The sequence below is a fragment of the Lepidochelys kempii genome, chromosome 23 (assembly GCF_965140285.1).
Source record: "Lepidochelys kempii isolate rLepKem1 chromosome 23, rLepKem1.hap1, whole genome shotgun sequence".
In the NCBI taxonomy this organism is placed as follows: domain Eukaryota; kingdom Metazoa; phylum Chordata; order Testudines; family Cheloniidae; genus Lepidochelys; species Lepidochelys kempii.
In genome coordinates, this window is record NC_136402.1 from 14,306,189 (window position 1) to 14,326,805 (window position 20,617).

The 20,617-nt window shown below is 65.1% G+C and overlaps 2 protein-coding genes across 9 annotated transcripts; both read right to left on the reverse strand.

Moving 5' to 3' along the window:
* Positions 1-561: 561 nt before the first annotated feature.
* Positions 562-12,746, reverse strand: DBP (D-box binding PAR bZIP transcription factor). The gene is made up of 4 exons (XM_073322127.2): positions 11,585-12,746; positions 7,109-7,438; positions 4,669-4,889; positions 562-3,076 (listed from the first exon to the last, which is right to left on the reverse strand). Exons 1-4 carry the CDS (start codon positions 11,745-11,747, stop codon positions 2,861-2,863), a joined length of 930 nt encoding a protein of 309 aa, XP_073178228.1. The 5' UTR covers positions 11,748-12,746; the 3' UTR covers positions 562-2,860.
* Positions 12,747-12,877: 131 nt separating this feature from the next.
* On the reverse strand, positions 12,878-19,996 carry LOC140902227 (sulfotransferase 2B1). Of its 8 annotated transcripts, none has more exons than XM_073322088.1 (7): positions 19,916-19,996; positions 19,047-19,203; positions 17,833-18,041; positions 17,588-17,714; positions 17,228-17,322; positions 16,363-16,543; positions 13,737-13,831 (listed from the first exon to the last, which is right to left on the reverse strand). In XM_073322088.1, exons 2-7 carry the CDS (start codon positions 19,189-19,191, stop codon positions 13,818-13,820), a joined length of 771 nt encoding a protein of 256 aa, XP_073178189.1. In that variant the 5' UTR covers positions 19,192-19,203; positions 19,916-19,996; the 3' UTR covers positions 13,737-13,817. The 8 variants fall into 8 exon arrangements, 6 of the variants coding, with proteins under 6 accessions (XP_073178186.1, XP_073178189.1, XP_073178188.1 ...); XR_012156024.1 differs by having other exon boundaries at positions 13,751-13,831; positions 16,363-16,589; XM_073322087.2 differs by lacking the exon at positions 13,737-13,831 and adding an exon at positions 14,466-16,255.
* Between the last annotated feature and the right edge of the window lie 621 nt (positions 19,997-20,617).

Genomic DNA, 20,617 nt, shown 5'->3' on the forward strand with positions numbered 1-20,617 from the left:
AGTTAAAGGGGGGAGGACCCTTGTGAGTTGCAAAGCTAGAGGTGAAATGAAGGCGCAGTTTGACCACTAGGGGGCAGCACACCGTAAGTGTCAGGTGAAAATAAACAAGGCCCCATCACCTACTAGGGAATGGGGCCTTTCCCCTCCAGGGGCCGCTGGCCCTAGGGTGGGGACTGGCTGGCTCGGGAATGGGGCCCAGGCCCTTTCCTCTCTAGGGGGCATGGGACCTGGCTGGCTTGGGGGTAGGGAACGGGGTCCAGGGTCTTTCCCTCTAGGGGGCGCTGGCCTCTGTGGGGTGGCTCTGACCCGGCCCCCGAGCCAGCTGGGGTGCCTGCATGCTGCGGTGACACACACAACTGTGCTGATATATATTAGGGCCTGCGGTAATAAAACCTGCTGGTGACCCATGCCCACGAGGCAGGGGTGGGGCGTTAAACCCAGGGGCTGACCCTCCTCCAACATAGCCCTGCATCATACACCCTCCCCCCACAGAGCAGGGGGCAGCCCCCGCAGGGGTGCACCCTCCCACCCCCTATTCAAAGAACACTCCCACCCCCAAGCTCTCTGTTCATCGCTTTCTTGGCTCTTTTATTACCCTGGTACAATCGGCACCAGCTGGCGGCCGTGGCCGGCTGCCCTTCTGCGTTCCTCCTTGAGCATTCGGCAAGGGAAAAAATAAACCATCCAGAACCTCCCCCCAACCAGGCATTGAAACGGAGCCCTGCATCTCAGACCCCCCCTTATATATTTTTTTTCTTTCTGTATGAAATAAGTTTCCTTCCCCTCCATAAAAATATAAAACAGTGTCGCGCGCCGGCCTGGGATCGCTGCGGCCGGCCAACTGCCCCCCCACGCAGATCCCGCGCTGCTCTGGAATAGTTCTTCTCCCCCCAGAAAAGTTCTCTCTTCTGCTGAGCTGCAGTAGCTGTGTCTGTCTGTCTGTCTCCCCCCCCGGAAAAATAGATTCACATGCCGCTTTGGAAGTGCCGCCTCTGGCTGGCCGTCTAGCCCTGCTCCGAAAGCGGAGCTCTCCCACGGGCGGCGCTGGCTGGGCCGGGTGGCGGTCTTCTCCCCCAAATGGCCTAGCGGCCGGGGGGGCTCTGTCACGCTGCCTCGCCCGCTCCCCGAGAAAAGCAGCCCGCGGGCGAGGATCTGGCGTGCCGGTAAACGCCCAGGGTCCGTGGGGCAGTGCCTGGGGCCCCGGCTTCATAAAAACACCCGGAAAGACAGAAACCCCCTGGAAAATGCTAGCCGGCGACAGGGAGCGGAAGGGGCTGGGGTAGAGGCCGGGCGGGAGCCACAAGGCGCAGGGCCCAGACAGGCCGGCCGCACTTAACAAAATATAGAGCGAATCGTTAGAATAATAATAATAACAGTTAAGAAGAACTCTCCCACCCTGCCCTGAGCCCCTGTGCAAACCCGTGGAGTGTTCGAGGGGGGACGCGCCGCACGTCCCCCCAACCAGCAACACCGGTGCCTCAAAAGTGCTCAGAGTGCAAAGGGTTAAAGGATCAGGGCTGGGAGCCAGGACTCCTGGGTTCCATCCCTGGCTCTGGGCAGAGGGTGGGGTTTGGTGGTTAGCTCAGGAGCCAGGGCTCCTGGGTTCGATCGGGTTCGATCCCCAGGATCGGCGGGGGGTGGAGCTCTGGTAGTTGGAACAGTGGAGAGCTGGGAGTCAGGACTCCTGGGTTCTATCCCTGCCCTGAGAGGTCAGAGGTTCCCCCCTGCACCTCCACCACTTAACCCCACTCCCCTCCTACAGTTGGGGAGAGAACCCAGGAGTCCTGGGATTCCAACCCCCCAGCGAAGTTACTGGCCTTGCTTGCTCTGAAATCTGACGGCTGAAAAGCAGTTTGAAGCAAGAAGGGAGAGCGGGGGTGTGGGGCACTAGGGTGAAGGACCCCCAGGCCCCAGAGGACTGTCCCAGCCCCAGCCCACCCCCCTACTCAGTCCCTGGCTGTGACTGATAGAAGCCACAGGTTCCTATTACTACTCGCCGCCACTAGGTGGCGCACACGAGCTGGCAAAGTAACAGCCCTTGGTCTCTTTTCCAGCCCCGGGGGTAAAGAGTTGGGAGTCAGGACTCCTCATTTCTACCCTCAGCTCTGGGAGGCCAGAGCCCCTTCCTCTAACCACTGGCCCCCGCTCCCCTCCCAGAGTGGGGGATAGAACCCAGGAGTCCTGGCTGCCAACCCCCCGACTCTAACCCACTAGACCCCACTCCCCTCCCAGAGCGGGGGATAGAACCCAGGAGTCCTGGCTGCCAACCCCCCGACTCTAACCCACTAGACCCCACTCCCCTCCCAGAGTGGGGGATAGAACCCAGGAGTCCTGGCTGCCAGCCCCCCGACTCTAACCCACTAGACCCCACTCCCCTCCCAGAGTGGGGGATAGAACCCAGGAGTCCTGGCTCCCAGCCCCCCTCATCAGATAACCCTGCCACCCACTGGCTCTGTGCCTCCCACCCACCTCTTCCATTCAGTGGGGCGGGGCGCGTGTGTGCGCATGGCCGCCTAAACCCCTGCTTCATCCTGCTGCAGGGCTGGGGGGGGGGGCACATCACCAGTTCAGACCCCCCCCCCGACTCCGGCCCGCTCCCCGGGAAAGAGTCAGCCGGGCTCCCCACTTCCGCCCGGGAACGGGGAGCGGGGTCCGGGTCCGAGCCAATGTCTCTCCTTGCTCCTGGTCCTGGACAGTCACCTCCACCCGCGGGAGCTGGCTGGAGCCCACACGCCCCCGCGCGGGGAGAGCCCAGGAGCGGGGGAAGGGGGAAAGAGGGCGCCCCCTTGCTGCGGGGAAGCAGCCCCCCCCACCGTCCGCGGGGGGGCCGGGGCGTGTGGCGGAGCAGGCGGCCGGCGTCCTACAAGGTGCCGTGCTGAGACTCGTACTTGGTGAGGATGGTGCGGTAGCGGGAGAGCTCCTGGCGGATGCTGGCCACCTCCTGCCGCAGGACGGCGTTCTCCTTCTCCAGGAAGGCGGCCCGCACCGTGATCTGGTTCTCCTTGAGGCGCCGGGCGTCCCGCGAGCGCTTGGCCGCCTCATTGTTCTTGTAGCGCCGGTTCCAGTACTTCTCATCCTGGGGGGGGGGGGGGGGCCGTGGGGCAGAGGGAGAGAAAACGAACGAGAAAGAGACTTGAGAACAGCCGGCGCCCCCTAGAGGAGACAGGCCCCGTGTCCCATTCTCTGCCCCCCTGAGCCAGCCAGTCCCTGCCCTGGGGGCAGATGAGAGCCGGCGCCCCCTAGAGGGGACAGGCCCCGTGTCCCATTCTCTGCCCCCCTGAGCCAGCCAGTCCCTGCCCTGGGGGCAGATGAGAGCCGGCGCCCCCTAGAGGGGACAGGCCCCGTGTCCCATTCCCTGCCCCCCTGAGCCAGCCAGTCCCTGCCCTGGGGGCAGATGGGAGCCAGCGCCCCCTAGAGGAGACAGGCCCCGTGTCCCATTCCCTGCCCCCCTGAGCCAGCCAAAGTCCCTGCCCTGGGGGCAGATGAGAGCCGGCGCCCCCTAGAGGAGACAGGCCCCGTGTCCCATTCCCTGCCCCCCTGAGCCAGCCAGTCCCTGCCCTGGGGGCAGATGAGAGCCGGCGCCCCCTAGAGGGGACAGGCCCCGTGTCCCATTCTCTGCCCCCCTGAGCCAGCCAGTCCCTGCCCTGGGGGCAGATGAGAGCCGGCGCCCCCTAGAGGGGACAGGCCCCGTGTCCCATTCTCTGCCCCCCTGAGCCAGCCAGTCCCTGCCCTGGGGGCAGATGGGAGCCAGCGCCCCCTAGAGGAGACAGGCCCCGTGTCCCATTCCCTGCCCCCCTGAGCCAGCCAAAGTCCCTGCCCTGGGGGCAGATGGGAGCCAGCGCCTCCTAGAGGAGACAGGCCCCGTGTCCCATTCCCTGCCCCCCTGAGCCAGCCAGTCCCTGCCCTGCAACCAGATAGGAGCCGGCGCCCCCTAGAGGAGACAGGCCCCGTGTCCCATTCCCTGCCCCCCTGAGCCAGCCAGACCCCGCCCTGGGGCCAGATGAGAGCCGGCGCCCCCTAGAGGGGAAAGGCCCCATGTCCCATTCCCTGCCCCCCTGAGCCAGCCAATCCCTGCCCTGGGGGCAGATGAGAGCCGGCGCCCCCCAGAGGGGAAAGGCCCCATGTCCAATTCCCTGCCCCCCTGAGCCAGCCAATCCCTGCCCTGGGGGCAGATGAGAGCCGGCGCCCCCTAGAGGGGAAAGGCCCCATGTCCCATTCCCTGCCCCCCTGAGCCAGCCAATCCCTGCCCTGGGGGCAGATGAGAGCCGGCGCCCCCTAGAGAGGAAAGGCCCCATGTCCCATTCCCTGCCCCCCTGAGCCAGCCAGACCCCGCCCTGGGGCCAGATGAGAGCCGGCGCCCCCTAGAGGGGAAAGGCCCCATGTCCCATTCCCTGCCCCCCTGAGCCAGCCAATCCCTGCCCTGGGGGCAGATGGGAGCCAGCGCCCCCTAGAGGGGACAGGCCCCGTGTCCCATTCCCTGCCCCCCGAGCCAGCCAGACCCCACCCTGGGGGCAGATGGGAGCCAGCGCCCCCTAGAGGGGACAGGCCCCGTGTCCCATTCCCTGCCCCCCGAGCCAGCCAGACCCCACCCTGGGGGCAGATGAGAGCCAGCGCCCCCTAGAGGGGACAGGCCCCCTGCCCCACGGCCCCCCCAGAGCTGGGACTCACCTTTTGCTCGTCTGGCACTTGGATTTTCCGCGCCTTTTTCATGATCGGCTGCGGTTTGAGCTCCTCATCTGAGAACCGGTGCTTCCGGGGGTCGAAGGTCTCATGCCCCGGGACGCTGGATAGTGCCAGATCCGCGGGGTCAGGATCAAAGTTCATCAGCACCTCCACTGCCTCGGGGTCCACCGGGCTGGGCGTGTGCCGGGAGGCGGGGGTCACCGGGCCTGGGAACGGGATGGGACGGGGCCGGACAGGAAAAGGTCAGAGCAAGGGGCATTCCCACGTCGCACCATCAGATGGCAGCACCAAGCTATCCAGCTGTCCCCCTTAGCCCCCCTCAGCACAGCACCACCCCGGTGTAAGGGGCCCAGCACTGACAGCCAGGGGAGAGCGCCCCCTGCTGAGCCCCCCCCCAGCAGCTGGCATTTCCTAGGCGGGTGCCTCATGCAAGCCCTGACCTGCTGTGACCCTGCTTAGCAGGAGCTCTGCAGGGATCAGGCGTGGGGCAGCTGTGAGGGCACCCTCACCCTTCGGGGAGCTCTGGTGCCAGGAGGGGATTAGAGGCGGGTTTACAGCCAGCAGGACCTTGCTGCTCGCGGGGATCAGCCAGGTACTGGGCAGCCTGGCTGGGAGAGATCCCAGCACCGCCCGGGACCCATAAACACCTGCCGGGGCGGTTCCCCTGGGAGGAAACTGCCACCCGCACGGTGCGGGGAAGGGACTTGGACAAAGTCACAGAACAGGAAATAGAACCCAGGAGTCCTGGCTCCCAGACCGGTCCCTGTATCTGTGTGTGCTTGTGTGTGGGGGGAGGGGGCTGGTATTCCTTTCCAAATGGGGGGGGAGGGTGTTTGTGCACAGCAGGTGTAGGGTGCATACGGGGTGGGGGCTGCAGGCAGGGTGCAGGCTGGGAAGCAGGGGAAGGAAAGCAGGCAGGAGGCAGGGTGCCAGGTGGGGGGGGGCAGGGAGATGCAGGGAGTGGGTGCAGGACAGGGTGTGGGGGCCAGGGATGAAGGTGGGAGCAGGGGGCAGAGAGGCGGTTGCTGGGCAGAGGGTGGGGACTCTGGGCAGGGGAGCACAGAGCACGGGGTCACAGTGGTTTGGAGGGCAGAGGGACTGGGGCAGGAAGCATGTGGCAGGGGAATTGCGGGGCTGGGGGGGACAGGGAGCAAGGGGGGCGGGGTTGCAGGACCAGGGAGGGGTCCTGAAGTGAGCAAGGAGGGTTGCACGGCAAGAGGTTGGAGGTGGGGCGGTGCAAGGTCGGGGGGGGGGGCAGGGCTCGGGGGCAGGAGTGCAGGGCGGGGGGAGCAGGTTGCAGCGTGGGCAGGGGGGAGGTTGCAGGGCCAGAGCAGCAGGGAGTGAGTGTGGGGGAGGAGAAGGGGATTGCAGGTGGGGGCAGGGAGCGAGTGGGGGCGTTGCAAGACTGGGGTGGTTGCAGAGCGGGGGGGGGGCGCCGCGCGGGGGGAGGAAATTGCAGGGCCGGGGGGAGCAGGGAGCGAGCGCCGGGAGGAGGCTGGAGGGAGGGGGAAGCAGGGAGAGAGGGGGGCGGCAGGTTGCAAGGCTGGGGGAGGGGAAGCTTGCAGGGCAGGGAGCGAGCAGGGCGGGGGGACGTTGCAGGCAAGGGGGGAGGGGCGGGCAGGCCGGGGGGGCGCGGGGCGCCGCGCGGGGGGGTGTTGCAGGTCGGGGGGGGCACGGGGGCGGGCAAGGTTGCAGGCCCGGCGAGGGGGGGCGCAGGGCGCCGCGCGGGGGAATCCCGTGTCTAATCCGCGGTCTCGTGTCCCCGCACGAACCCCCCCGCCCCGCGTCACGTTCCGCAGCCTCCGCCCCCGCGTGTGAGGGGCCGGGCGGGCGCACGTGGGCCGGAGTGTGAAGGGGGGGCGAGAGGGGGGATCCAGCTGGGGGGGCCCAGAGGAGAACACGGCGGGGTGGGAAGGGCCGGCGACATCCAGAGTCCAAGGGGGGGGGGTAACCCCGTGGTGGCGGGATTCCCCGTTATGGGGGGGGTTGGGGGATAACTCAGTGGTGGGGGGGATTCCCCGTTATGGGGGGGGTTGGGGGATAACTCAGTGGTGGGGGGATAACTCAGTGGTGGGGGGATTCCCCGTTATGGGTAGGGGGGCTGGGGATTCCCTGGTATGGGAGCGTCCCTGGGAGCAATTCCCTGGCATGGGGCCATGTGCAGGCTCCCTGGGAGGCTTGTGGGGCTGTAAGTGGGGCAGGCCCAGGGGTCTGCCCCCTCCACGTGTCAGAGACAGAGAGGCCGTGACTCAGCAGAGACCCCACGCCCAGACACAGCCCCCCTAAGCTGCTGGGCCCCCTAGCTCCCCTGGGCACTGCCCCCCGCAGCTCCACCTCCCTGCTGCCCCCCCCCCCCCGTGCTCCCTTCCACCCTCCCAGCACTGCTCCCTACTAGTGCCCCCTGGCCCCACTGCCCCCCGGCTACCTGCAGGGGCACAGCACTGGTCCCCGTCGCTGCTGCCCGGGCACTCGGCGGGCGAGGAGCAGGCAGAGGAGGTGCAGGAGGCCGGGCGGCTGAGGTCGACGGCGATGCCCCTGGAGGGCGAGCTGGTGGCCTGGCTGGCCGGGGAGAAGGGCGGCTGGGCCGGGCTGGGGGGGAGCCCGTTCTCCAGCAGGAACTCGTCCAGGTCCACGTACTCGATCTCGCTGTAGGGCAGGGTGCGCTCCCACAGCAGGGAGCCCAGGTAGGCACACTGTCCCGCCCGTGCGCCCCCCAGCTCTTCCTCTATCTTCCGCTCCTTCTCCTTGGCCAGGCCTGGAGGGGGAGAGAGGGGGGTCAGGACGCCTGGGTTCCATCCCTGGCTCTGGTTGAGGAGTGGGGGTGAGTGGTTAGAGCTTGGGGCGGGGGGGATCCAGGACTCCTGGATTCTCTCCCTGGCTCTGAGAGGGGAGTGGGGTCTACTGGTTAGAGCTAGGGGGTGGGGTGAAGGGGGGCTGGAAGTGTGCCCCTGCTGGCAGAGATGAGTCCTGCACTTTGTGTGTCTGCCGAAGGCCCTGCTGTGAGAGTCCACAGGGTGTTCAAATCCGTGTGAGTGTGGGAGCTGCGGGATTTCGCGGACGCGTTCCCAAGCGACCGAGTCTCGGCTCCCAGTGGCAGCCGGCCTGTGCTCACGTGGGGCGCTGGAAGTGCAATCCTGCACAGCTCGCTGGCTGCACGCACGGGGGAGAGCACAAGCAGGCGCACGTGTGGGGGGTGGGCTGGGGGTGTGAGCGGCAGGCACGGTGCGGCACCACACCCAGGAATGCGGGAGCAAGCGGCCGGGCATGGGGAGGATGCCCTAGCGAGCGCGGGGGAGCGCCAGGGATCGGAGTCCGCGAGTGCGGGCCTGTCGTTGTGCCCACATGAGTGAGTGTGTGCACACGGGGGTGGGGGTGCGTGCCCCAGGAAGTGCCCAAGTGCGTGGATCTGCGAGCACAAATGGGGGCAGGGGGCACGAGTCCCCAGCTGGGTGCGTTCGCCAGAGACCCAGGAGGAGAAACTGACTGGAGCCCAGCCGGGCCCTCCGCCCTGAGCATGGCAGAGCCCCCCAGAGCACCGAGACCCTGTGGGCGGGGGGTGTATTGAACTCAAGGAGCGAGATATCATGGTGAAGAGAGAGAAAGCCGAGTGAGACTGAGATAGGCAGAGTGGGGATGTGGGGACAGATGGGTGGGGTGGATGGACAGTCAGGGCCTGCACGGCGCCAGCCAGACACTGCCCTGTCCCCAGGCCCCAGCTGCTCCCCAGCCTCAGCCGCAGCCGGGCTGGCTCCCTGCACGTGCCGCCCGCCCGCTCCCTGCACACGTGAGGCCTGGCTCACCTCGGGCGACCCCGGCTCGGCTCACTGCAGCGTGCGCAGCTCAGGCTCTCCCCCCGCCCCCCTGTGTGTGGCCCAGCGGCTGCGGGTTCCAGCCTGGTGGGGGGAGCGGCCTGGCCCCCAGGGGAGGAGAGCCCCTTCTTCTCCTGCCTCCCACACGCATCACTGTTGCACCAGAGCCTCAAAGTCACCCAGGGAGAGCACCTAGGAGTCCTGGCTCCTCGCCCCCCTGGCTCTAACCACTAGACCCCACTCCCCTCCCAGAGCCAGGGAGAGAACCCTGGAGTCCTGGTTTCTCATGGTCAGCTGACTGCATCACAAGTCCTCCTGTGATCCCCGACTCCCCTGTCCCCCCAAAACACCTTGGGTTCAGTGTGTCTGGCTTTAGCCTCTGGCTTCAAAAGCAACCTCCGCCCCCCCAACGCCTGGTGTCAAGGCGGGAAGGGATCAGGGAGCAAAGCATTCTGGGATGCCCCAAGAAGAGTGGGGAGCATTGCAAAGGATTCTGGGATGCCCCAAGGAGACTGAGGAATGGCGCAAAGCGTTCTGGGAAGAAACGAGCGGGGAATGGAGCAAAGGCTGCTGGGACGCCCTGTGAAGACAGCGCTGACAAGCGGCTATGGGCCGGGTGGGCACCCCACATCTCCCAGCCCCGTCCAGCCTCGACTCCAGGCTGCCCCTCCCCCTGCCTGCCGGCTGGCACGGGGCTGGAGCAGGCGGGATGCCCGGGCAACACCCCATTCCTGGGGCCTGACTCCCCGGCCCATGTGTGGAGGAAGCCAGGTGACAGCCCCGGGTCACGCCCTGCGCTGAGTTTCTCCCATGCCCAGCGGGGCAGCGCCCCGAGAGCAGGGCTGAGTCACTGCCCAAGGGGCCCCCTCCCCTGGCACATATGGGAGGAGGGGCTGCTCATCCCTGGGGGGGGGTGCTTCCCCCGCACAAGCCTGCTAGTGCCCCTCAATCACGTCCCCACTCCTGCAGGTGCCCCTCACTCCCGACCCGCAGCCCCTGCTAGCCCAGCCCTGGGCTCCCCCCCCAGCTCTGCCAATGCCCCTCACTCCTGACCTGGAGCAACTTGGGGCCTTCTTCAGGGAGTATGTGCCAGGGAGGCTGAGTTCGGGATGGAATGGGAGGGGGCTACCCTGTGGCTAGCGAGATCCTTGTCAGAGCTTCCCCACCGGGGGGTGCCGCGGCTTGACCCCGGAGGCCACATCCTGGCCTGATGTGGGACTCACCCATCTGTCAAAGCCGAACCCACCCCCTGCCCTGGGTCCACATGGGCGCAGGCGCTTGGCAGCTTTTTACCAACATTTCCTTAGGCAAAAAATAAAAAAAATAAAAAACATCCCTCAGTGCACGTTTCTCTGCCTCCTGTCACATCCCGTGTCCCGGCTGTGTGCTGGCTGTGGGGATTTAGAGCTCTCTGTGTGTGTGTGTGTCACGCAATTAGACAGTGAACCTGCACAGACCCTGCCCCCCAGACCTTCCCCAGCGCCTCGGGACTTTTCTGAACTTCCCAGTGGGAGCAGATGGGGCCGGTGGAAAACCAGGGCCATTCCTGCAAACACACAAACACATATATACAGGAGGACGCACACACATGCTCTGCCTGGTCCGGGCCTGTCACAAACACACAGATACACACACACACTCGGGTTCTGTCCGTCTGTCTCTCTCTCTCACAAAACCACACCAGTACACACACACTCTGCCTCTATCAGTCTGTCTCTCTCTCTCTCACACACACACACACACTCTGCTTGTCTTACAACCACACATTAATACACACACACACGGCTTCTGTCTGTCCATCTCTTTCACACAGAAAAACACACACAAATACACACTAATACACAGACACTGCCTCTGTCTGTCCTTCTCTCTCACACAAATACGTATGCTCTCTGTCTGTCACAAACACACATTAATAAACACACACACTTGCTCCACTTCTGTCTGTCTGTCTTGTACACAAAACCACACAAATACACACACACTCTGCCTCTGTCTCTCTCCCACTCACAAGTCAGTGCTCCTGGTGGCCCAGGAGTCCATGCCTGGGCCCAGCTGCAGCCAGGGCTGCTGCCCAGCGGGGTCCCCATGGCCAGGCCGGCCCAGAGGAATTTGGGGTCTGGGCACCTCGTGTTCACTGGGACCCCTCCCATTTCACTGCATTTACACAGACCTTTGGGGGCCCCCTGAGCTTGGGTCCCGGTACAATTCCTCACACTTTTCCCTCCCTCTCGGCTGCCCCTTTCCAGCCCAGAGTGCAAATCCTGCCCCAGATGACAGCCAGCTGGGGGAGAGGGTGGGCACCACTGGACAGACAAATAAGGGCTGAAAGCAGCCAAAGGATGTGCTAGGCGGGCTGCTGAGGGGCACCAAGGGCCCTTTCCGGGGTGTATTTCCATATCAATATGACCGTGCTGGGCAGTTTGCCGACAGGGAGGGCAGGATGGATGGGAGGGCAGTATGGAGAGAGACTACCAAGATTAGATAGGGGGGCTAGGGGAAGCGATGGATGGCGCGGTTCATGGTTGGAGAGATGACAAGGTTTGCATGGGGATGGATGGATGGGGGATTCCTATGGGGATGGACAGATGGATGGACAAACGGCTAGATGGATGGGTCGATGGTGGGGTTCCTATGAGAATGATGGATGGATGACAATTGAATGGATGGATGGGGGGTTCCTATGGAGATGGACAGATGGATGGACAAACGGGTGGATGGATGGATGGATGGATGGGGGGTTCCTATGGGGATAGATGGGTGGCTGGCTGGGTGGCTGGTAGGGTTCCTATGGGGAGGGATGGATGGATGGACGGATGGATGGATGGGTTTCTATGGGGATCGATGGATGGATGGATTGTAGGGTTCCTATGGGGATGGACAGATGGATGAATGGATGGCAGTGTTCCTATGGGGATGGATGGATGGATGGACAGCTGGATGGATGGTGGGGTTCCTATGGGGAAGGGGGGACAGACAGATGGCGGGGTGCACATAGGGCTGGCTGGCTGGCCGGTGGCGTAGGGATGGCGATCACCAGCCTGACGGACCCGCGCAGGACCGGACAGATGCACGGCCGCCAGGGCACTTACAGGTGGTCAGGTCCTTGGGCCTGCGCTCCGGGCTCTTGATGGGCCCCTGCAGGAGGCTCTTCAGGCTGACCATGCCGGCCCCGGGCACCCCCAGCGGTGGGGAGGAGAGCAAAGGGTTTGGCAGCCGCTCCGTGGCGCCCAGCTGGGCCGCTGGCCTGGCCATGGCCCGTCAGGGATCCCCGCTGTGCCCACAGGAGCTGGGGATCCCAAGGGCGAGGAGAGCTTCCCGGCTGATCCCTCGCAGCTGAAAGGATCTGGTCTGGCAACACGCTCCAGCAGATCCCTGCTGTGGAGACCCTGAGAAAAAAAATCCCAGCTCCCCAAAACAGCCGGCTCCCCCCTTAGCCGGGCAGCTCCCCGGCACCCACTTCTCTGCCGCAGCAAAAAAACTTCTCACGCCTGCCAGTGTCACAGTGGCCCGGAGGGCGGGGGGTCCGCAGGGCAGGAGCCAGAGATTCCTTCCTCCCCCCAGCACCCCGGCCTCTCCTGTTGGGGGCACCCCCAAGGTTTTGGGGTGCAGCGTTGCTGGGAAGTTTGGCCCCCCCGATCCCAGCTCAGCGGCCCCCCGATCTCCGCCAGCGCCTCGCAGCTGTCGGTGGCTGCTGGGTGGTTTTTTTTTTAATCTCTTTTTTTGCCCGACTCCCTGCTTTGGGAAAACGGGGCGGGGCTTGAAGAAGTGGGCGGGGCCTGAACCCGAGCTGCCTCCGGCCGAGCCAATCGGCGGGCTGGGAATGTTTGCCAAGGCCCAGACTCGTGCGCCCGGCCCGGTCATGTGTCCGGGCCATGGGGGGGGGAGGCGATGGGCGGGGGGAGGGGAGCACTGACCTAGATTTGGCCAATAGGAAGCCGGAGGGTGGGAGGAGCCTGACCCACTTTTAGCCAATCGGGGAGGCGGCAGGGGGAGAGGCCTGGGGGGCTGGCAGCACATGGGGCGGCACGTGTCGGCGGGGGGGGAAGACAGAGCGGGTCGGCTGAGTTCTTAAAGGCACCGCGCCGGGGGGGGGGAAGCAGAGCCCTGACCCCCCTGGGGGGGTACTAGAGTGTGTGGGGCAGGACCCTCCACCTGGCCACGGGGCACTCGCTATCACCTCACTGCTCCGTCAGGGCCCGCTGCTGATCCCAGAAGTCCCGGCTCCCCTCCGAGAGCCGGGGAGAGAACCCAGGAGTCCTGACTCCCAGCCCCACCCCCACCACTGGAGCCCCCTTCCCCTCCGCGGCCGGATTTCCCTCAGAGCGGGGCGCAGCGCCCCCCGGGGCTTTGGCCCTGCGCGACCGCACAGAGAGGGATGCAGGTTTTTGCAGCTGTTGCTCTGCCCCCCGCCCCCGGATTATTTACCCAGCTGCCTCTGGGGTGGGGCGCGGGACTGGGTATACGGGGACCCCTCGCCCTGCTCTGGGATGCGACCCCTTTGGGGTGGGGAAGGGGGCTGGGGGTGTGGGGACCCCTCACCCAGGACGGAGACCGACTCAGGGTTTTTGATCCTCTCTGTGGCTCTGTTCTGAGCAGGGGCTCCAGGGTTCTCATTCCAGCAGCCCCCCCAGGGACTTCCCACCTCTGCTGGGGCTATTTACAAATGAGGGGGCTGGGTACTTGTTTGTGGGAGCCCAGATCCTGGATTGGGGTAGGGCTGCTGTCACCCCAAGCCCCCCCCCCACTACATCCACAGCACAGGGCACCCTGTAACGGCATGAACTGGCCTCTGGGTACAGTTTAGGGGTTCCCAGCATCCTCCCCATTTACAGATCTTGGGGTAGAGGCCCTGTGTCTAATCCCCAAATGAAATTTGGGGTCCCATCCTTTGGTCTGGGACCAACTAAGGGGGCTCCCTCTTCCAGGAGGTAGGGGAGGATTTGGGACGTGCGGAGCAGACAGCTAAGGGGTCCCCCAAATCCATCTAGATGGAATTCTTGGGGTATGGATCTCTCTCCCCAATCTTGGGGTGCAGCAATCTGGAGAGAGGGGCTGTCTGTGCAGGGCTGCAGGAATCTTGGGGTACAGCCCCTCAGAGGAGAGATTGAGGGGGCCTGCAGGGCATACCCCAAACTATCTCCACTCCCACCCCAAGTGATCCATCCATGGGAAATGTGGAATGCTGCAACTTTCTTGTGAAGAGGGATTCCCCTGAATGAGGGGGGAATGCCCCCAGCCCCGGCCCCCCATGGGTGGGGGTCCTGGAGCTTGGTCCGTGGGGAGGCTGGAGCTGTGGGCCTGCTGACTGGTGTCCGGGGGGCCCTAGGTGCCAGCCACTGTAAGAGAAGGAGGAAAATGAGGGGGAGGGTTATGAAAAGACCCTCCCCCAATGCAACAGAACCCTCTTGGGCTGCTCCCTGCCGGAGACGGAGGGGAGTTGGTGCTGGGATTCAGACACTGGACACATTTGGGGACCCCCCACCCTCCAGCCAGGACTCCTGGGTTCTTTCTTGACTCTGGCAGGGGAGTGGGGTCTAGTGATGGGGGGCACTGGGAGCCAGGACTCCTGGGTTCTCTCCAGGCTCTGGGAGGGGGAATGGGCCCTGGGCCGGTGGCTCTGGGTGCTAACTCACCCAGAAGAGAGGACAGCTGGGGTCCGGCCCAGCCACGTGCGGACGCCCTAGACAAGATGCCTGAGAGAAAGGCTTTGCATGGGGGACCCATTGGGGCAAAGTGAATTAACAAAATGCCTCTGTGCAACCAGAGAGAAAAGGGGGGGAACCATGTGGGGGGGGGTGGTGGTGTGGGCCCCAAGTTGGGGTCTCTTATGGAGAAAACACCCTGCCAGCGTAAGCCTCTCGTGAGAAGTGGATCCTGGCTTTCCCATGGGACAAACGATGGATGGGTGGACCAGCGGGGGAGAAAGTACCAGGAAAGGAAATTGGGAATAAATTCAGGCTCTAGACTGTGTTTATGACTCTAACCAGTTTATTAACTGGTAATTACTACAGGTTCCTGACTGGTTATTAACTGGTAATAACTATGGGTTCTAGCCAGTTTAACTAGGAATAAGCGCGGACCCTACCCCATGGTTGATATTCTTCTTGTATGTGTTTCCAAGCCTTAAACTTGCTCCTGTTTGACTCTAGGTTTTGCTGCAGACATGACCCCGGGCCGGGTGCTTAGCAGAGGGCTGGACTGAGGGGACAGCGGTTAAGGGGGGCGGAGGGGCTCCCACGGAGACAGCCGATCTGAGCGCAAAGCAGGTCCCCAGCAGTTGAGGGGCTGGGCACAGTCAGGCTGGAGGGGGTGGTGCCCCAGGGACAGAGCAGACCTCGGGGCAGTTGCAGGGCGGGTAACTATCTCGGTAGATTTAGCCTGAAATTAGCTCTGCCCCAAGGACCCACTCCAGGACCCTAAGGGCCAGCATAGGCAAACCCCAATGCCCCAGGCTGGGACAGGCTGGTGGGGCCCAGAGTGGGGCGCTCGCATAGCCACCAGCCAGAAGGTTTGGCCGTTTCCCCCGGTGAGGACAGACAAGGTGGCCTGGTGCTGCTGATTCACCCTGAACCCCCGGAGAACCATGAAAGGGTCACAGTGGGGTATCGGGGTAGATGGGCTGTGGGGGCTGAGCTGGGGGACAGGGAGGGGGTGGGATACTGGGGTAGATGGGCCCCGGGGGCTGATCCGGGAGGCAGGCAGGAAGGGACGGGATGCCGGGATAGATGGGCCCCGGGGCCTGTTCTGGGGGGAGGGCAGGAGGTGGGATACCGGGGTAGATGGGCCTGGGTGGCTGATCCGCAGGGTAGGCAGGAGGTGGGATACTGGGTAAATGGGCCCTGGGGACTGATCCAGGGGCAGGGATGGGGGAAGGGGACTCCAGGCTGCAGCCCCTGCCAGAGATGGAAGGACGTTGGGTTAGTCACCCCAAGCCCCAGCTAACCCCCCCAACCCCTTACAGCGCTGGGAGGGGGAGGGCTGTGGGCAGGTGCTGGGGGCTCAGGCAGTTCGGGAGGGGGGCAGGGCTCTGATCCCAGATGGGGGAGGCAGGAATCGGGGGGAGGGGGCTGAGTGGGATGCTCTGTGGGTACTTGGGGGGGTGCCATGGGGCTGGGGGAGGGGAGCTGCTGGCAAGTCCTGGCACAAACCCTCTGTATGGGGCACAGTACCCACAAGGGGCCTCAGAGGCAGCCCCCCCCCCCCCACACACACTCCAGTCCCCTAAGCAGGACTCAGTATCAGAGAACGCTTGTCCCGCCCCCTCCATTTCTGGAGCCGCTTCTCCCCCTGGTGGCCGGTTCCCTGCACGGTGGCCGCACCCTCTGGTGCTGGGGTTGTTTGTTAGTGACACGCCATGGCTCTGCAGGCCATATGGGGTTAATCCAGGGGAGGGGGGTTCAGCCCCGTCCCACAAAGAGGGAAACTGAGGCACAGACGCTGATAAGCCCAAATGGCTGTAGAGTGACAGAGGCCAGGAACAGAATCCAGGACTCCTGGGTTCTATCCCTGGCTCTGGGAGAGGGGATGGGGTCCAGTGGTTAGAGCAGGGTGGGGGTGGGAGGTGCACTCTTCAAGTGCCCACACACACGGATCTAGGGGTCCCTACAGACTGTAGCTGTCTGGAGGAGGGGGGGCGGTGACCCCTCAAGCCTCATCCCATGGGAATCGGATGCCCACGTCCTGCATTTGCTCCTGGTAGAGCCGGTCAAATGCCTGGCTCTGCGCCACCGTGAAATGCCCCTTCCAGTCGCCCGGGACCCCTGTGGGAAGCAGAGAATGGAGGGGTTCAGGGAGTCTTCCCCAAGGGCCCCTGCTGGGAGAGGCCAGGCCGGGGTAGCTGGGAGCCCCCGCCCAGCCCCTCGCCCACCTTTCCTCAGGAAGGGGCTGATCCGTTGGTCCATGATGTTCTCCGGCACCAGGCTGTAGTTACACATCCTGTTCTGCTTCATGGCCTGGAAGGAGGCGTTCTCCACCACCCCATCCAGCGCCCGCGCCTCCAGCGGCTTGCCCAGGAACTGGCAGATCCGCTCCACGCTGCCCCGCAGGTCCTGTCACAGGGCGGGACACTGGGGTGGATGGGCCCGGGGGGCTGATCTGGGGGCAGGGAGGGGGCAGGACACTGGGGTAGATGGGCCTGGGGGGCCGATCTGGGGGCAGGGAGGGGGCAGGACACTGGGGTAGATGGGCCCGGGGGGCTGATCTGGGGGCAGGGAGGGGGTGGGATACCAGGGTGGATGGGCCCGGGGGCCTGATCTGGGGGCAGGGAGGGGGCAGGACACTGGGGTGGATGGGCCCGGGGGGCTGATATGGGGGCAGGGAGGGGGTGGGATACCAGGGTGGATGGGCCCAGGGGGCTGATCTGGGGGCAGGGAGGGGGCAGGACACTGGGGTGGATGGGCCCGGGGGGCTGATCTGGGGCAGGGAGGGGGCAGGACACTGGGGTAGATGGGCCCGGGGGGCTGATCTGGGGGCAGGGAGGGGTGGGATACCAGGGTGGATGGGCTGGGGGGCTGATCTGGGGGCAGGGAGGGGGCAGGACACTGGGGTGGATGGGCCCGGGGGGCTGATCTGGGGGCAGGGAGGGGGTGGGATACCGAGGTAGACGGGCCCAGCTGGGCTCTGACTCAGGGAGCAGGGAGGGGGCAGGATACTGGGGTAGATGGGCCCAGGGGTGTGACCCAGGATGTGGGGTTGGGGTCTTTCCCTTTCTCTGTCTGGTGCTAGTCTCTCACCTGATGCATTTCCTCATAGGTCAGGAGGAGGAAGTTGAGCCGGTCCCTAAGGCCCAGCCAGCCCTTGACGTGCTGGAACCAGGAGCCAAACAGCACTGGAAGCAAGGCGGGATTAGGGAGGGAGGTAAAATGCCAACTCATGCATCAAACGAACAGAGGGACCCAGAGGCTGGGCTTGAAGATCCTTTTGGTATAAAAGCTGGGCCACACGCAGCTCCCCAGCCCGGAGTCCTGGCTCCCACCCCCTCTGCCCCCCCTGCTCTAACCACTAGCCCCCACTCCTCTCCCGGAGCCAGGGAGAGAACCCAGGAGTCTTGGCTCTCAGCCCCCCCCCAACCACTGCACCGCGCTGCCTGGTACCTTTGCCTGCGCTGAAGAGCTCCACAAATTCCCCAAAATCTTCCGGGAACTCCAGGAACGAGGCCATTTTAGAGTAATAATAGAGAGAGACACAGACGTCCTTGGGGTTCCTCACAGTATAGATCACCTGGGACAAGGACAGGGACTGAGACGGTGCCCCTCACTCCCGACCCGCAGCCCCCTGCTAGCCCCAGGCTCCCCCCAGCCCTGCCGGTGCCCCACACTCCCGACCCGCAGCCCCTCACCTTGGCGTTGGAGCCGTGGAGGGAGGTCGGAAAGAGGCCGCAGGGCAGGTGGGATGAGATGAGCCGCGGACAGGGCCGGTTCTCCAGGAACCCAGCTGCCGTGGTCTGCTCAACCCAGGGCACCCGCTCCCAGGAGGGCACCGACTGTGCCAGCTGGGGGTCTCCGTCGCTGTGGATGAGGGTCAGCAGCTCTTGCATCCAGGTGGTGCCTGGTTGTGGGGGGAGAATGATGGAGCTGGGGGGCTGGGTAGATATCGGGGGAGCGGGCCCCAGGGGGTGGTTAGAGCCAGGTGTGGGGGGGAAGCATGGGGGGGAATGTGGGGAGAAGATGGGGCTGCGGGAGGGAGGTGGAGGAGAGTTCACAGGGGTCAGGGGGATGTCAGGGTGTAGGGGGATCCTGGAGTTCAGGGTGGCTTCCGGAGTGTCAGAGGAATGGGGTATGAAGGAGGGACACCCTGGGGGATAGGGTAGGAAGCTAGGATCCTGGGGGTCAGAGGGGGGGAGGGGAAAAGGAGGGGGAGTTAGGGTGTGGAGGAGGTGGGGAGACCCAGGGGCTATGGGGAATGGCCGGGCGCTCAAAGGCTGTCCCAGGGTTCAGAGGAGGCAAGTGGAGTTTAGGGAGATGCAGATGTTGGGGTTCAGGGGGTGCAGTGGGGATCCTGGGGGAGGCTATGGGGGATCCCAGGGGCTGGGGGTGGAGGGGGCGGTCCTGCAGACTCAGGAGGGGGGTTAGTAGCCTGAGCTAGGGATGGGACGGCAGTACATGGAGGCATGTGGGGGGAAAGATGGGGGGAAAATGTGGGGGGGGCACCAGGGGATGGGGAGGAATAGGAGGATCCCAGGAATTGGGGGGGGTCTCATCTGCTTTGGGTTAGGTGTGAGGGTGCAGTGGGGGGTGAGGGTATTCAGGGGGTCTAGGGGGATCTAACATAATTTTGTGGGTAGGTGTGGGGGTGCAGGGGAGGTATGGCAGGCAGAGGGGGGCTCTGGGGGCCTCTCCTGTGATTTAGGGTAGGGGCGCACTGGGGTGGGGCTCAGGGACTGTCAGGGGCTATAAAGGGGTACAGGGGAGGTATGGCAGGCAGAGGGGGGCTCTGGGGGTGCAGGGCAGGTAAGGAGGATATGGGGTGGAGAGGGGCATGGGGGGTCTCTCACCTGGTGTGGGGGAAGTGTAGGGGCGGGGGTACAGAGGTAGGTACTGGGGAGTCTCTCACCTGATTTGGGGTATGTGACACTGAAGATGTCTCTGTCTCGCACCTGGAAGCCGAGCTGAGCGTATCTCAGGCTCTCGGTGCTGTGCACCAGGGCCGGGAGCATCAGCCCCTTGTACAGCACCGAGTGCGGGCCGGGGGCGGCCATGGAGCTGGGGGGCTGCGGGGACACGGGGGGACCTTCAGCAATGGGCAGCACCAGCCCTGTGTTATTGGGTCCCCCCCTCCCCATTAATCCCCCTGCTGTGTCGCCATCCCCACCTCTGAGCCCCTCCCCCTCCAGCCCCCCAATTCCCAACCGCCACCCCGGGCAGGGATCGCCCTCTAGGGACCCACTGGGGCAGTGCAGGAGGGGGGAGGGGCTGGACAGTCTGGAGTTGTAGAGTTGAAGTTAGGGAGAAGAGAGGGGCATCGGCAGGGCTGGGCTAGCAGGGGGCTGCGGGTCGGGCGTGAGGGGCGCTGGGGGGGGGCTGGCAGGGGGCTGCGGGTCGGGAGTGAGGGGCACCGGCAGGGCTGGAGGTGGGGGGCTGGGCTGGCGGGGGTCTGAGGGTCGGGAGTGAGGGGCGCTGGCGGGGGGCTGCGGGTCGGGAGTGAGGGGCGCTGGGGGGGCTGGGGGGGCTGCGGGTCGGAGTGAGGGGCGCTGGCGGGGAGCTGGCGGGGGGCTGCGGGTCGGAGTGAGGGGCGCTGGGGGGGAGCTGGCGGGGGGCTGCGGGTCGGAGTGAGGGGGGCTGGGGGGGGCTGCGGGTCGGGAGTGAGGGGCGCTGGGGGGGCTGGCGGGGGGCTGCGGGTCGGGAGTGAGGGGGGCTGGGGGGGACTGCGGGTCGGAGTGAGGGGCACCGGCAGGGCTGGAGGGCTGCACCCCACCCCCTTACCCTGCGGCCGGGGTCTCTCCAGGGCTCTGTCTGTGTCCCGGGTTCCCACGGCCCCGCCCCATCTGCCAGCCCCGCACAATGGTGCTGTGTGTGAATCCGGGTCACTGCTGGGGGGATCCCCCTCCCCCAGGGCAGCCCCAGCCGGAGCCGGAGCCGGAGCCGGGCCCCGCGCTGCGCAGTGACGTGGCGGGGGGGTCCCGCGGGGGGGCTGCCCCACTCGGGGGTCCGGTGGGAACAGCTGGTGCCTCCCGCGGGAGCCCGCCCAGTGGCCAGCCGGGCCTTTCCAGGCCCCTGGGCGCCGGCAGCGCCTGGCTTCCTGCCCCAGACCCCCCCAGGGCGCAGCTGGGTTGATTTGGGGCCTGTCCCCGGCCCCCTCTGGAGAGGGGCCAGCTCGGGGGCTCCAGGCCCGGGAAGAGAGGTGTGTTGAGGGAAAGGGCCAGAAGGGCACAACATAACCCGGGTTCAGCATTTTTCTCTATTTTTATCCACTGAAATATTGAGAGATGCCCAGAATGGGGGGGGGGTCAGATGATAATTATGAGAGGACAGCAGATGGGGAGATGCAGGAGGTTAAGAACATAAGAACGGCCAGACTGGGTCGGACCAAATGTCCATCTCGCCCAGCGTCCTGTCTGCGACAGTGGCCAGTGCCAGGTGCCCCAGCGGGAATGGACAGACCAGGGAATCAGCGAGTGATCCATC